Below are 14899 nucleotides of genomic sequence, written 5' to 3' on the forward strand. Positions count from 1 at the left end.
CTTACTACAGGAGAAGTGCTAGCCATTGCATTATTTGTATTGCTGTACAGTGGAGGTGTGGTTTACTAGTTCTGAGTGTGCCTCTTACCCCCCTCCCTTTTTTCTCCTTCCCTCTGTTTGTAAATGCCTGCATTTATTCTGTCAGCCTGACATGTACAAAGTGTAAGAAAGAATTTTTAAACAGGTAATAAATTATATTTATAAGCAACCAGAAAAAAAAAAAACACCACTACCTTGTGTTCAATTGTTTAGTTCCTGGAAGCTCGGAATTTGAGTCTTTTATTTAGTTTCTCTTTAAAAAAAAAGAGAAAAAATCTCCTCAGGAAATGTTTCTGTACATAAGAACTGGGGGATTCAGTGGCATGCCAGGGGCAATGTGCAGCAAGCACAGGGCTTTGTCACCTCAATGTGGCCAAGTCAAGGGGGCTGTAGAAATGCTGCTGCAGAATAACTGCAATGCCACTGAGCACAGACAGTCTGGGGCAAAGCAGGAGGGCTGCAGGGGTTGTGCAGCTCAAGGGAAAATTGCTATTATTTACACACTTCTCTGAAAATAACCAGCAAGGCAATTAAACATTAGGAAACACTGAGCTGGATCTGCAACACAGCTCTACAGAATGGGAATAGTGCTCCAGCTTTAAGTACAAATTCCCAGAAATACCTCGCTAGATGCAGAGGTACATAGCCCATGTCTCAGCATTAAGCAATTACATTTTCAGCTGATGCTGGGTATTTAGGCTGAAACTTTTTCAGCTGATAGATGGGGCTGGGAATTCTTGCTTCAGTCTGTGCAGAGATGACTCCTGTTCCTCTTGTGCTATTGAAAATAGGAGTCAAAAATACTCATAAAGATGTGGCAGAATGAAGGAAGGTGTCTAAAAGAATATTATGCTAATGCTGAGTTCAGATAGATTTACATAATCAGCCACAAAACATGAGCAACTGCTCTATTAGTGATAACACTATTTTAATTACTATTTTTCTCTTCACTGACTTGTGAAAGGAGTGATGCTTTTTTATGCCAGTGGAAACATATGCAACATATTGCTGTTTACTTGTTTGTTCAGATGAAAACAATCTTATAAAAATAAAGTAAATAAAATGAGGCACAGTCAAAATAATCTAGCCAAGGAAATGAATCAAAAAGATGGTGGTTTTCAAGCACATGAAAAGGAAATAGCAATCTCTGTCATGGGGAGATGGAAACAATTTTATTGTGGGGGGAATGTTAAAACAACCATATACAATTTGAACAAATACAACATAACACAGTTTGTTCCCCAGGTTTTCTAATTACAGTATTTACAGGTTTAATAAGGCACTGGTTCTCAAAAAAGAACACAAATTAGTTTCTTAGTGTCTACATTGACAACCTTTTCTTTAATAGAAATAGCTTTGTGCTAGAGAAAGGATAGCAGTTGCTAGATGGCATCTCTCTTCTTTTTCTTCTTCCACTTCCATAAGGCATCTCACCTATGCCAGTAAGAAACTAAGCTACACTTCCTTGAATGACTTACATTTGAAAAGTGGATTTCTAGACCCGTGGGCACGGAAGCCACCATTATCTTTACCAAGCTCTCATCAATGTGCCCTTTGAAACTACCAAAATATGGATGTGACATTAAAAGGCCACACCTGGCAAAATAAACATACTAACCTGCAGTCAGGGCAGGTGCTGAAACCTTAATAATGACACTGAGTGTTACAGGAAGTCACCCATTCAGGCATTCTGACTCGAATGTCACAGTGCTGGAACAAAAGACCTCCACACTTGCCTTAGGCTGTTGTTTTTTGGCCTTAGGAATAGCCCTTCACAATAGATTACAGTGGAGAGATTTGAGGGCAAAATCTGGTCTTGGGAGAAAATAGGCAGGCACTAGTTACACAACCGCAGACTGTTTGCTTTCTCAGTGTGTGTCTCCTCATATATATATATATATATTTTTATATTTATCTATTTTCCTATACAGCACCCTTGCAGTGATTTGTCATTTATGCATTTTCATAAATAAATATTATGTTTTATTTAGTGCTTTTTCATCCATAATAGTTTACTCTTAATCCACATACTGGAGCTATTCCAGACTTGCAACTGAATACATATATATATTTATATATATATATATATTTTTATACATATATATATATATATAAAAACACATAAACTTGAACATTTAACATACACACTTTATGTGATCTATCAACCAGTATCTTAGACCATTTTCTTCTGGACCAAAAAAAAGGTAAGATTTGCTCAGGAAAACAATGACTGGCCCTTTCTCTTGCAACACACTGATGGCAGGTGCCAGGGGCATTCATTGCATGCCTTGTGCTGCCAGCTGGCAAAGCACGCTCCAAAACACTCCTGGGGAGAGAGCCCTGCTAATTTATATTAAAAAAATAATCTATTTGAGGAGGGCAGAGGTGAAGCCCATCTAAACATGCAGGAAAGAAGCATCCTTGCTTTGCAACCTGGGATCTGCAGGTCCCATGTGCTTCTTTGGAGCTGAGAAATCTTGGTTCCACGGGGTGTTCTGGCTTTTATGGGAAGAAATGAGACTGGAAACCCATGGCTCTATTCACTAAGACAAAAAGTTGAAGAGAGGCTGGGTTGTCCCCAATTTGGCCCACAAATCTCAATGCCAAGGCAGCCAAGGAGAGAAGCAAACTGTTCTCAGCCTCACAAACATTTTTTAAGGATAGGGAAACACTGTCACCCCTCTGGGGTCAGGATTTGGTGTATTATTTACTCTCAGAGATTTTCTTTTTGTATTGCTTGGCAAATTTGGGTACAGGCAGGGAAACTGCACTGCAGAAAAACACTCTAATGAACTTCTAAAAAACTTCTGATTAAGCTTTTTAACACCGATCATCATGGAGGTCTTGCTGGTTCTCTTGAACTGCACATTTTTCTCTGTTAGCTTGAAAGTACAAAATGGTAATTTTTCCAGCTAGAAATACCTTCAGGGAGCTGTTAAGCTAAACCCCAATTATACACCTACCTACCACAAATAAATCAGTTTTGTCCAAAAAGGAAAAAAAAATAAAAAAGAAACATTACAGAAGTACTGAGGCTAAATCCCGCATGGCAATTATTTCAGTTCTGAAATAGGCTTAGTATAATCAAAGCAGCATTTGTAAGGACTCTTTTCAAAATTAAGCTGAACACCATCTAGTAAAACAACATAGGCAGGCAGGAAATTTTTTAAAAACAAATGAAGAGTAAAAAAGGGTAAACCAGTAACTCCCATGCAGCTCAGCTTTGGTAATCTGACGAAGAACAGAACCTTTCCAAAGAAAACACTTTCCAGGGTATATTTCACCTCTCATTTCCCCTTCTGTAGCATTAGCATTGCTACAACTACTGCAGACCCAGGAAGGAGGAACAGGGGAAGACAGAAAATACATTTCCCACTGCCTTTCTCCCCTCACAGCTCCTCTTGCTGGGAAGCACATTGCTACACAGCCCCAGCCTGGCAGCTGAGCCTGGCACTACTGTGCAGCAGCTGCCAGAGGTGTGGAGGCTGCTGGAAGGGCACACAAAATAGTAATGCAGATAAAGCTTGAGCCAATTGTTCAGTTTGTGGTGTCTCTCACTACAGCAGAAGTGCTGGAGGCAAGTACCCACTGCTGCCCACGGCTCCCAACTCTCACCACCCACCTAATGTGTCCTACGCTCCCTCCTCACTCCTTCTACAGCCTCAAGGCACCAGGTCTCCTCACACTCAGGAAAAAATGATTGCCACCCGAGAAACAGGCACTTTTGAGGTTTTTTTACTTGCCCTTAAATAAAAGGGAACACAGATTTTTTTTTTTCTCAGCTGTGGTTGTAGATGGAGCCCTCACTTTTACACAAATGAAAAGGCAAGTTAAGAATTCCTTCTCACAAGGAATTTCCTCTTAAACAGTCGTTGTTTGTGGGTCCTAGAAGTTTCAAATTACCCAGCAGATTCAAATGTGTACTTCATTTCCACTCGCACACAAAATATTTTATTTTGTAGTGGGGGAAAAGGAAGGGGGGAAAAAAGCCAAGAAAAAGGGTACTTGTTTATCATTGTGGTACTATTCCCATCAGGTTTCCTGGAAACATGAAGATCTTTAAACAAGTCACACAAAACCATATTCATACAGCTCCCAAGTACCTTAAAGGAAGCATGACCTTCCCTGGGACAGGCCACCCACAGGAATCAGGCCACCCACACCAACTGGGATGGCAGGGATGCAATTGGGCACCATCTGTGTACTCTGAGAATCACTTGCACATGCAGGGTTTGGAAAGTTATCTCCACAAATAGGTGGCTTTTAAGGCAGGCTCCTCTGAGCTACACAGATCCACTCACCTTTTTGTTTTTTAATGCTGGAGTGCAATAATCTTTTTGGAAATGAAAAAGTTGGTTTGCTTTCATTTTCAGCATTTTCCTCCACTTTTTTTAATGTAACAATATACATCTTTTTTACTTCTAACCCAAAAGTTTTATTTTCATAAAATTTAAAGCAGTATCTTTTTAAACAATCAAAATAATAATAATAGCAATAATAATAATAAAATAATAAGTGGCTTTCATGGAAAGCAACATGCATAATCTTAAACCAGTTACTAAAACTGTATTTCCCCATGTAAACAAGGGCAGACAAGCCTCTTCAATCTTGCATGTCAAAATTCAGGTGATTTTTTTCAATGGATAGTCTCCTCAAAAACTCACAGATGCTCTTAAGTGTGACTCCTCCATTCAAGGTACTTAGCAAAGACTTCTGATACATCTTCAGGACTTCTGCCTGCACAACAAAGTCCATTTCCAGGGGGCCTCCACTAGCACTGCCTCTGGCAGAGTCAGAGTTTAATGTCCTGGGACTCTGACATTTTGGCAAGTGTTTTCTTGACACGCAGGGCTGTGAGCCGGGAGGCAGGGCTGTGAGCCCAGCACTCCATCATCAGCTTCCCCATCTGCCGTAGGCACTGCGGAGAGAAGTGGGAGAGAAATTCCCACCAGGGTCAGTGGAACAGCAATGCTGAAAAACTGAAGGGAAAAGGTCTTTCTTAAGGGCAGTGCAGATCCTGAAAGGCGTTACAGAAAAACACCAACAGCACCGTCCAGACCAGCCAAACATGTTTCATGTAAATTACCACAAATTTTTATAAATGCATTTTTGGTGATACGCAAGCACTATGCAGTAACGAATTCACCTTTATTTGCTGGAATGCCTGGGGTGGGATTACCAAGGATGATAACCAATTAATCAAGAGCAGCTGTTGCAATAAACCTCCCCAATCCTTGATATGTGTGGTAGCAGACCAAACATTGAGTGCCACCATACAAAAACCCTTTTGGGAACTGATACTCCTTTCTCCGGTGTTTCCAGACCCAGCCTGAAGGCACAGAGGGATTTGGCTAGGGAGAGGATGAGGCAGGTGAGTTTTGGTTAGATCTTCAAACACTGGCTGTTGCACAAGACCTCAAGCAGCCCAGGGGAAGTTGCTTTTTCCCCTCACACTCACAAATCTCATGCCACCTAAATCTTTTATCTCCCCACAGACTATTCATCTACATGCTGCTATTCCAAACGGCAGCACCAGTGGTAAATATCCTCCTCCCTCAAAATGATGCAGAATTGGGTCAATCTCACTCACTAACTCTGATTAAAAGCACAGACTGCATGCTAAGAGGGATAGGAGGTACCTCATCACTGCTCCATCTGTTGGGAAACGAGGGGCGTAGTCTCTTGATGCACACGATCTCCCGCATGTCCTCGTACGAGGGGTCGCTGGGCACAAGGTCGTGGTACGGAAGCTGGTATTCCTCAACTATTCCTGAAAGAAGCAATTAGCTGCCTGTCAGTTGCAGAAAAAACTTCCACTCCCCTCTTCCCCTCTCATTTTATAACAGATTGGCCATACTGTCTAACAGTTGGGTGTACTGCCCCTAAAAAGGACTAGAAGTTTATTCCACAGTCAAGTTCCAATGTAACCATTGCCGTGTAAAGACTGGCCAGGTGTCTAAATCCAAAAGTGTAGTAACTTGCCAAGTGAGACAGTTTCTACCACTGCTGTCCATTCCAGCAACCTCCAGTAAGTTCTCACAGAAAAAGCTATTAGCATAGGGGCTGTACCAGAGTAATCTGAGAGAGAATTAACCTTGAGTTAGGTCTCCTCCTTATCAGTGGACCTGGAAAATACTAAAGGGCATTTCTGTGCCTTTTCAGAACATGGCAAGGCACCATTATTTGTGCATAGCAACAATGACAAAAATATTACAGATTTCACCTCACAACACTGCAATACATGTCACCAGCTTTCAAACACAGGGATCCTGCTGCTATTGGCAACATTCAGCTTCTCTAGGGTGAGCATTCAGCACAATACTGCAGGATTTAAAGACCCATAAGGCATGCTGAAGGTAGCAGAGACCCAAGAGAGACATGCTGTACTCTTACCACCGAACTGGCACAGAACTGCTACCAAGTCATACCTCTGCATTTAACTTTCTCAGTGGCAATAGAGAGGTACCAACATCCATCACTTCTGCACTACACTGAGCTCTACATGCAGAAAGAGGGAAATGAAGCACATCACTGGTATGACAATGATGTAATAAGTGCCACCTCCCTCTGGTGTTTTTGCTACTCGTCTCGTAAACAGATTATTTATTTCAACAAGTGGAACGGCAATCCCCAAATTGTTTGTCCTCCTCCTTTCATTTAACTCTTAACTAAACTAAGAAACCACTATTTTATTTCTGCTAAATTAGCTGAACACCCCCAGTCCAGCAGAAACGTGATGCCTTTAGAAAAGGTCCCCAAATGAATTCCTCACTTCCTCAGTGGAGGCATCAGCTGCCTTCAAGTAAGCCATTAAAATACAGTCTAAATCTCTGCTGTTGAAATAGCACTACCTGATGCTTTAAAATAAGTTTCAACAAGAGAACAGATATTAAGAGAGTTACCTGTATGGTTTACCCACTTTTGTTTATTACTGTAAAAACAATTATTCAGAGAAAAAGATGTAATGGAAGGCTCGAGGTTCACTGACACAATTAGAAGTGATCTCCCAGCTCTTTACCTCCTGAAACACATCTCCTTGCTATCTCCCAAAGGATGAGTCCAAAACTGTACATATCAGCCATGATGTAGGACTGAAAGTGATTTCTATTCAAGCTTTCATCCAGCACCTCAGGAGGCATATAACGTTTTGTTCCTACACGGGTATTTGGAGGGATGTCTACCTCATTTGTATCACTAAAAGAAAAAGAAGGAGAAAAAAACGGCATCAAACATGCAGTAAAGTGGCTTGAAAATAAAGCAATTTAGATGGAAGAAGTAGTAAATCCACACCACATCCACTCTCAAACAAGGTCAAAAATAATGCATAATCTTAATGGAACAATTCTTGCAAGAAAAGCCTCTTTGTGTGAAGGCAAGCCTCCTTAAAAGGCTGACCCGCCTGAGGCTATGTTAAGCATTCAAATGCAGAACCACAATGGAGATAAGACTCAACAGGGATGCTATAACATTTGTGAGATTTCATTAGCATTAGCCCCAGCTCTAATGTTAGTGATAACAATCAAATCTTCATTAAACGCTGTTTTCTTAAAATACTCCACCACCTAAGGCTTCAGTCTCAGCAATTAATGGGGGATACTAACTAGATGGGGTAGTATCTCTTAGCTGTAGCAAATCAGATCTGCAAGACAGATGAATCTAACTATTATGTTTTTGCATGCATTATGTTTGATCCCTTCCAACCTTTGCACATCAAGATATGCAGACACAGAGAGATAAATGCATAAAAACATCTAAGCAAATGTGTCACACCTCACACATTGACCACGAGAGACAACATACAGGAAAAAAATTCCCATTAATTATGTGAATGGATTCTTGTTTTTCTTATTAACTCAGATTCAGCTACATCAATTTCAATAGATTTAAAAGTTTAATATATGGTATACATTCTGGTTTGCTTAAAAAGGTCTATTTTCCATTCTTCACCTTCAAAATGTATGTATTTTAAATATGATGGATACAACAGAAGCTCACAGAATAATTGTATTTCTGTAGTTTTCTTCATGTACAGCAATTGTTTTTCACCTTCTGATATGAAGAAAAGCTGAGTCTGTGGTACAACCAGTCACCTACACAGTCATTAAATCATACATATTCCAGTGGCACTACTGTACACCTCCAAGAATGCAACATAAATCCAGTAATCTGCACTAACTTGCAATATTTCAAATGAAATGGAAACACAAAGAATTTTACTAGAATCATTAACTTCAGCAAAGCATACCCCTCCCAACTATTTTCTGTTTCCTGTTGTTGCATGAGAAATGCTGTGTGAGGAAGCATTCAGTATGAAAACAAGCCAAGTGCATAACATAAATTCCATCTGGAGTGTGAAAATTCCATATTTCACCTTCTTTTGTAACAACACTTGGTAATTCCGAGCTCTTCTTCATTCACAGCTAAGCACTGCGCTGCTCTGTATTTGCCAGGCAAAGTACACCTGCAAAGGGTGAATTTCTTCCCCAAAACTTTTTAATAGTGTTATTTTCAAGTTGTTGTTTTCTAGGCCTCTGTTCCTCAAAGTAAAAATATTCCTTTCTTGTCTCCTGAAGAAAGGTCAGGCTCATAAAGGAAGTGCCTCACCAAGGAACCTGGTAGGTAAGTGAACGGTAAGAAGAGAACATAAAAATTGCCTTTCCTTTCACTCTGAATAATTTCAGTTGAATATTTGTACAGAATTCCTGAATTTTTTTAATACTCCAGAGAGTGCATGGTTTCAAAGCTGACCTGCAAAACAGAAACCTTCAGTCTATGTATTCTGGACAGATTTCTGTGTACAGAAAAGTCAGAAACTTTGGAACAAGCGCCTCCACCACCAGGACCACCGCTGAGAGTTCAAGCTCCTTTTGAACAGAGCTATCAGAGAGCAATGTCTCCTTATGAATCCCAGGAGTGAGTAAGTTCTATTTGTCTGCTCTTTCTAGGTTGTTTAAACACACAACCATTTTTTAAAATCAAATTTAAAAGCCATTTCAAAAATCAAATCTGTACTTTGGCAATTTGATTTGTAGGAAATGAAACAAAAGGCAGCCCAAATGGGGTCCTTTTCCATAAATCCTAGTTAGCAACTCATACAAATTATTAGTATTTTTCTCTCTAAGTCGAGAGTGAATTTTCATGGGATCAGACAAGCTGAATGCTTCAGTTACAAGCTCAGTGATGTGACTTCAACCTGTCAGTGCTATGTCCTTTCATTGTGAGCCAGCAACATTAGGGCAGCTATGGAGGATTGAATGACGAAAACTGAACCTTTATACAAACACAGCTAATGTGCGCAAATAATCAAAAAGTGACTATTTATACACCTGCATGAGGTGCTGACATGACATTGTCCCCCACACAGATAACCTCACACACAGATGAGCAGAGCCCAGGTGTGCACACACACTGCAGGTTCTTGCTCACACGTGCACACTCAGTCAACAAGTCAGGAAACTTTTGCACCTGATTTATTAACTTCTCAGCCCCCTCACTTCCACTCACCTGATAAATTTAACAGCCAAGCCCAAATCTGCTATACAGCAGGTGCCATTTTTTTTCACCAGGATATTCTTACTCTTTAGGTCACGGTGGGCAATAGCAGGTTTGCCCTGAGTACTGAAGATCTCAGTGTGCAGGTGGCACAAGCCACTGACAGAGGAGTAAGCCAGTTTCAGCATGGCTTTTGTGTCCAAGGTAGTAGATTTTAGGTAATCATAAAGTGAGCCGTTCTCATGGTAGTCAGTGATAAGATACAGCTGGGTCCAAGATCCTGTACCTTTAATATCTGCAGCAATGAATCCTTCAAAAGGAAAAAAAAAAGGATATTTTCAAATTAGTACTTCTCATGGTTTTTTTTTTTTTTTTGACTGCTCAGAACTCTGGACTGTCATCCATTTCAGTAGTTTTGTTTCAATAACGTATTTAATTCCTTTCATCCTACTTCCATACAACTGTGCCTCACCTCTAGCCTTTAATGTACTTTCAGAAGCCCAGATATGGATATACCAGTGGCTGAAACAGGCATGTTGTGTTTGGAATAACAACCCCCAAATCCCATTATTTTTTTAACTTTTATTTATGTTTCAGTAATCCTTTAAACAACTTCCATTTGAAAAGCACAGGGTGGCTAATTGCAGAGCACAGAGGGAAACAAAGCACATCGTAAAGGACATCAGATAACAGCAAATACAAAATTGCTAATCTTAAAAACCTGTTCACTATCAAATAATTCTTTCACTTCACTCACCAAGAATATTTTCATGCCTCATCAGGACAGTCTGGTAGATTTCTGTTTCTCTGAACCAGCTGGCTTCCTCTGTAGTAAAAAACACTTTCACTGCTACCTTTTCGCCGCGCCACTTTCCCATCCAGACTTCTCCATAGCGACCTTTTCCAATCTGCTTCACCATTTGAATCTGTTTTGCAATGGTCCTTTGAACCTGTGAAATATCAAGGCAGATCTTACACCTTGCTCAGTGGAAATCTCTGCATTCACCTCCCTCCTCCTGTGTCTGCTTCCCACACAGCCAGCCCAGAAGAGAGTGGAATATGCAGCCATTGTGACATGGATTTCAGCAACCCTCCACAATTGCAGATGGTCCCATTTTCTCCAGGACACACTGCTGCTGAGGACATTCCCACCACTAAAAAGAAGCCTTTCCATGCATACTCAAGATATTCTGTAGTCTCTCAAGAAACTACATTAGTCAGTGTAAAGGAAATGTTTGTCCCCGCACCTTGAATTTTTTTTTATTTTTCTGCAGGATGTAGTGCTTGGTGGAATTTTTTTTATTATTTTTGGGGAAGTTTTGACAGAAAACACTCCTGGTCACCTCAATGCAGTCCAAATTCCAAAGGGGTAGGTAACACATTTTCATTAATATAGGGATGTTCCTTACACAGTCAACACTGCTGAGACTCAAGGCTCGGGCTCACAAGAATCAAAAGCCTGCTAGAGCTCCAAAATTAGCAGAATTACAAAATTACCTTTTTTTTTTTTTTTTTTTTTTTAGGATGGTACTTCCTATCACCTTCCTTGAAATTGCCATGCCTAATTATTTCAAAATATACATTTGGTGTTAGGAACCTCATCCACTACTTACAGAGTTAAAACACACATGCCTACATTGATTTAAATAATCATAACTACATATTAATAAAAAGCTATTTACCCCCCAAAATATTTGAAGGAACAGCTTTCCAGCGTCTGTGCCAGCTTTGTCAGTGGCTGTACTGTGAGCTAAGGCTAAAATCATGGGTATTGCAAGATCAATGTCCACAGCAGCATTGCAAAGCTACTCTTCACAAGGATAACCGCCTCTACATTTAACTAGCTTTTACAGCCACAAAAAATCTTGCACAAATGGAGACTTATAATCTCATCAGATTCGAGCATGTCTGCAGATCACGTCTTTCTAAAAGTTCACAAATAAAAATGTGAGTGAATGCTGCAACACAATTCACATGGCTGACTCTGCCTCAGCTTAAAATAACAGGAGATTTAAAATGTCACCTTCTTGTGCTACTGCATTGCCTGTTCAACCCACAGCTAATGAATTTTTGTCAGGTGGGATTTGGTAAGATTTTGAAAGAATATTGCCACCAATATGAAGAGACTTTCATCTGGCCCATGCAATTGGCAAAATCTGGACAAGTTCAAATTTGTAGCTTCTTTCTCTGTTTTGCCACCATCCAGATACACACCTCCAGTAGTTTATTGCAGCAAGTGAATCTAACTGCTCTAACTGAATCCCTATGAAGTCATGTTCATTTCATGAAATCAAAAAGATTTTTGCAATCTTGGCTGACAGAAATGAGCGAAACTTGATTTTTTAAAATAATTTTCTTCCTTTGTTATGCTTGGGAGGTCCAGTGGAAACCACCAGTTTGGGAATGCCAGGCAGGACTGCTATGAATGTGCCATGAATGTGCCTCCAAAGACAAACTAAAAACCTATTAGGTCAGGTCTATCATAATTTATTTTTTAAGTGAACCACTGGCTTTCATATTGAACAATTTTAAGAAGCAAAACATACAGTGGTATTTATGCAAAGCTATTTCAAATATCCCAGTTTTCTTCTTCTGTTGTTTAAACAGAATTCCATTTTTTCAGCCCTGCACTGTACCGTTAGATGTTCAGGATGGTAGCTCCAGTGCCATTGTTTTTGATTAACATCAACGAAAGCCAACAATAGAGATTAGCCTTAATTTTTAAAATTGATTTATCTCTTATACTCTCATATAGTGATTGAACAACAGTTATATTACATTGGAATTTTGCTGTAACATTTTGTAATGCCATTTTAGCATTGTTGCTTTCTATTTTGCCCATTTTAAAAATGCATCCTGAACAATAATGTAGTTACATCAAATAACTTAATTTCTGTAAATATATGTAATGGCATCATAAAGTACATGCAATTACAATACTTAATGATGAAAAGTTCCTTATTAAATTACATTAAGAAAATGAAAAACACATTTCTGTTATGGGTTTTCAGGCGGCAGAATACTATGTGAAAGCCTTAACCTGGTTTCGTCTTGCTAGAACTGGTCAAATGATTTCCTAGGAGCAATTTATTTTATTTTAAGGAATTCAGCTCCTTCTTGAATCATAAACCAATTATGATTTCTAAAACAAATTGGTTCATCAAAATTGTTGGCTGAACTGATTTCATAAGCATGCTGAATGATGCGCTCGTGTGAGTTATTTACACTGAGCGGGGTGGGGGTCTCTTATTTCTTTTATATCCGTGTATTTTGCTGCTTGAGCTCTGTAAGCAGTCAGGTAAGGTTACATGACCTTATCTTTCATCTCCCTGAGTGGAAACAATCCAATTACCAACTATTTCTACTTTCCTGGCATTCAGCTAAACATGTTCAGCTACTGCAGATGAAAATTTAGACAGACCAACCTTTTGTAGATTTAATATTCTGAACAGAGAATTCATACCTATGGCTCGGAGGCAGTCCCTTGAAAAGCAAAGTTCATTGGAAGGGAAATTATGAAAAAATTGTGAGAAGGTAGAGACCAAATTGTAGTTCAGCAATCTCTTCAGACAGACCATTTTGCAGCATTTGACCTGCAGCAAACTCTTCTGTCAGAGGTACAGACAGGTCAGGAGAAAGAACACTTGCTGAATGTCATACTGACAAATTCTTGGCTAATACTGGTTTTGGGTATAATATTTGTATCCATTAGAATAAATGTTCTACACAGAAGAAAAACATTACTTGTTAGCATAAGGTGACATTATGCATTAAATTTGCATGTTACTTTCCTGAAATTATAACCCTGGATGTTTCAGTCTTCGCATAAGAAACAAGGTTAAAAATAAGCTCTTGCACAAGAAAGGCCAGAGCATTACTGCCAGGCACCTTCCATACACTTGTTTCAAGCATGGGCCCAGAGGTATCACTCTGTGCATTTCTGGGGAGCTCACAGTGGTTCTAGCTGTCTGGGAAATGCAGCAAACATCTATTGTCAAGTGCAAGATCCATTTTCTTCTCTTCCACCCAAAATCATTACTTACAAAAACAATTGTATGTGTTTTTTGTAAGCAAGGGGGAGATGGGGGGGAAGAGTTCCTGGAGGAAAAACACTTGGTCCAGTGGCTGCAAAACCTCCAAGCTTGAGACAAGTGAACTGACAGAAGACTGGATGGTTTCTGCCTCATAGAGCAGTGGCACAGCTCTGAGAGCTGCTGAGCAGTGCCCCAGCTGGGATGTCACCTTGGCCATTACAGCAGCTAAGTAGCAGGAGTTGGTTTTCCCATCCACTGCAAGAGCAGACCTGGGGACAGCACCGAGACCACAGATCCCTCCTTCAAACTGCTCACTGGGACAGAGGAAAGCATAAAGAACAAGCAGTCATAACCAACATTGCTTCAGCTTTTTTTAGGATCCTGGGAAGAAGGACTGAGCCATGCACTGCTGTGAGGTGCCCCAGGACACCTGCTACCCACATGGGGAAACACATCTTCTCAGAGATGTACAACTGAGTTCCTTGTATTTGTTCTAAATTATTACGTTTTTAATGTCATTGGAGTAAGTGAAGATTAAGACCTTGATGTAGCAGGTGTTATGGGAAAAAAAAAAAAAAAACAAACCACCAAAACAACCAAACCCCAAAGCAAAAAAAGGATGAATCCCTCACAATTAAATCAACTGGAAACTTGTTATGAATGGTCCTAAACTGCACACAAGATCTCTCCCTTTCCATTGGCCAGAAAGTCTCAAATTAGCAAACCAAAACCACTACAGGGTGCTAGAAGGACATTGGCATGGGATAGGACAGAGCCTGTTGCTTCATTTTTAAGGAAATATAAAACTTCCCATTTAATGTCTTCTTCAGCGTGTTTAAAAATGTGTGTGGGCAAAAACCAGACAGAGAGTATGTGGTACTTGAAAGCTAGACAACATCTGCAGTAGTAGCATCAATACAAACTAATAGGTTTGGAAGACAAGAAGGATACATCCACTCAGAGAAATGAAAATGAAATCTTCCAATATTTCAGAGGCATTTATTTTAAATATGTAACCTAGCTTTTTTACCAATTCTTTTCTACCATTGATGATCCCCAGAAAAAAAATCCCCTGATGAACAGTGCTATATTGCCACAGAACATTCTGCCTTTTCAGCAGGCTTAGTAATCCTGGAGTCTGTTCAGAAATAAACTCCATCCCTGTGCCTTTAACCTTTGAGATTGCCATACCACAAGGAAAAAAAAAATCCCCCTTGTCTTCCTAATGCAAAGTGAAGCCTACAAATAAAAAGGTTCCAATTTTGACAAGTTACAGTTCCCCTTAGAAAAAGGCAATGCGTCAGTGTTTGAAATCCTATTGAGCGTTGCACATA

General features: G+C 39.8%; 1 protein-coding gene across 7 annotated transcripts in view; it reads right to left on the reverse strand.

Moving 5' to 3' along the window:
• Positions 1 to 1189: 1189 nt before the first annotated feature.
• BMPR1B (bone morphogenetic protein receptor type 1B) overlaps positions 1190 to 14899 on the reverse strand; it is a 230949-nt gene continuing 217239 nt past the window's right edge. For all 7 annotated transcript variants that reach the window (XM_068187541.1, XM_068187543.1, XM_068187542.1 and 4 more), the window contains 5 exons: positions 10289 to 10481; positions 9544 to 9841; positions 7058 to 7233; positions 5679 to 5809; positions 1190 to 4957 (listed from right to left, as the gene is read on the reverse strand). In XM_068187541.1, coding sequence (XP_068043642.1) covers positions 4832 to 4957; positions 5679 to 5809; positions 7058 to 7233; positions 9544 to 9841; positions 10289 to 10481 — 924 coding nt within the window. In that variant the 3' untranslated portion in view covers positions 1190 to 4831. The remainder of the gene's footprint in view (positions 4958 to 5678; positions 5810 to 7057; positions 7234 to 9543; positions 9842 to 10288; positions 10482 to 14899) is intronic.

The sequence above is a fragment of the Anomalospiza imberbis genome, chromosome 4 (assembly GCF_031753505.1).
Source record: "Anomalospiza imberbis isolate Cuckoo-Finch-1a 21T00152 chromosome 4, ASM3175350v1, whole genome shotgun sequence".
Lineage (NCBI taxonomy): Eukaryota > Metazoa > Chordata > Aves > Passeriformes > Viduidae > Anomalospiza > Anomalospiza imberbis.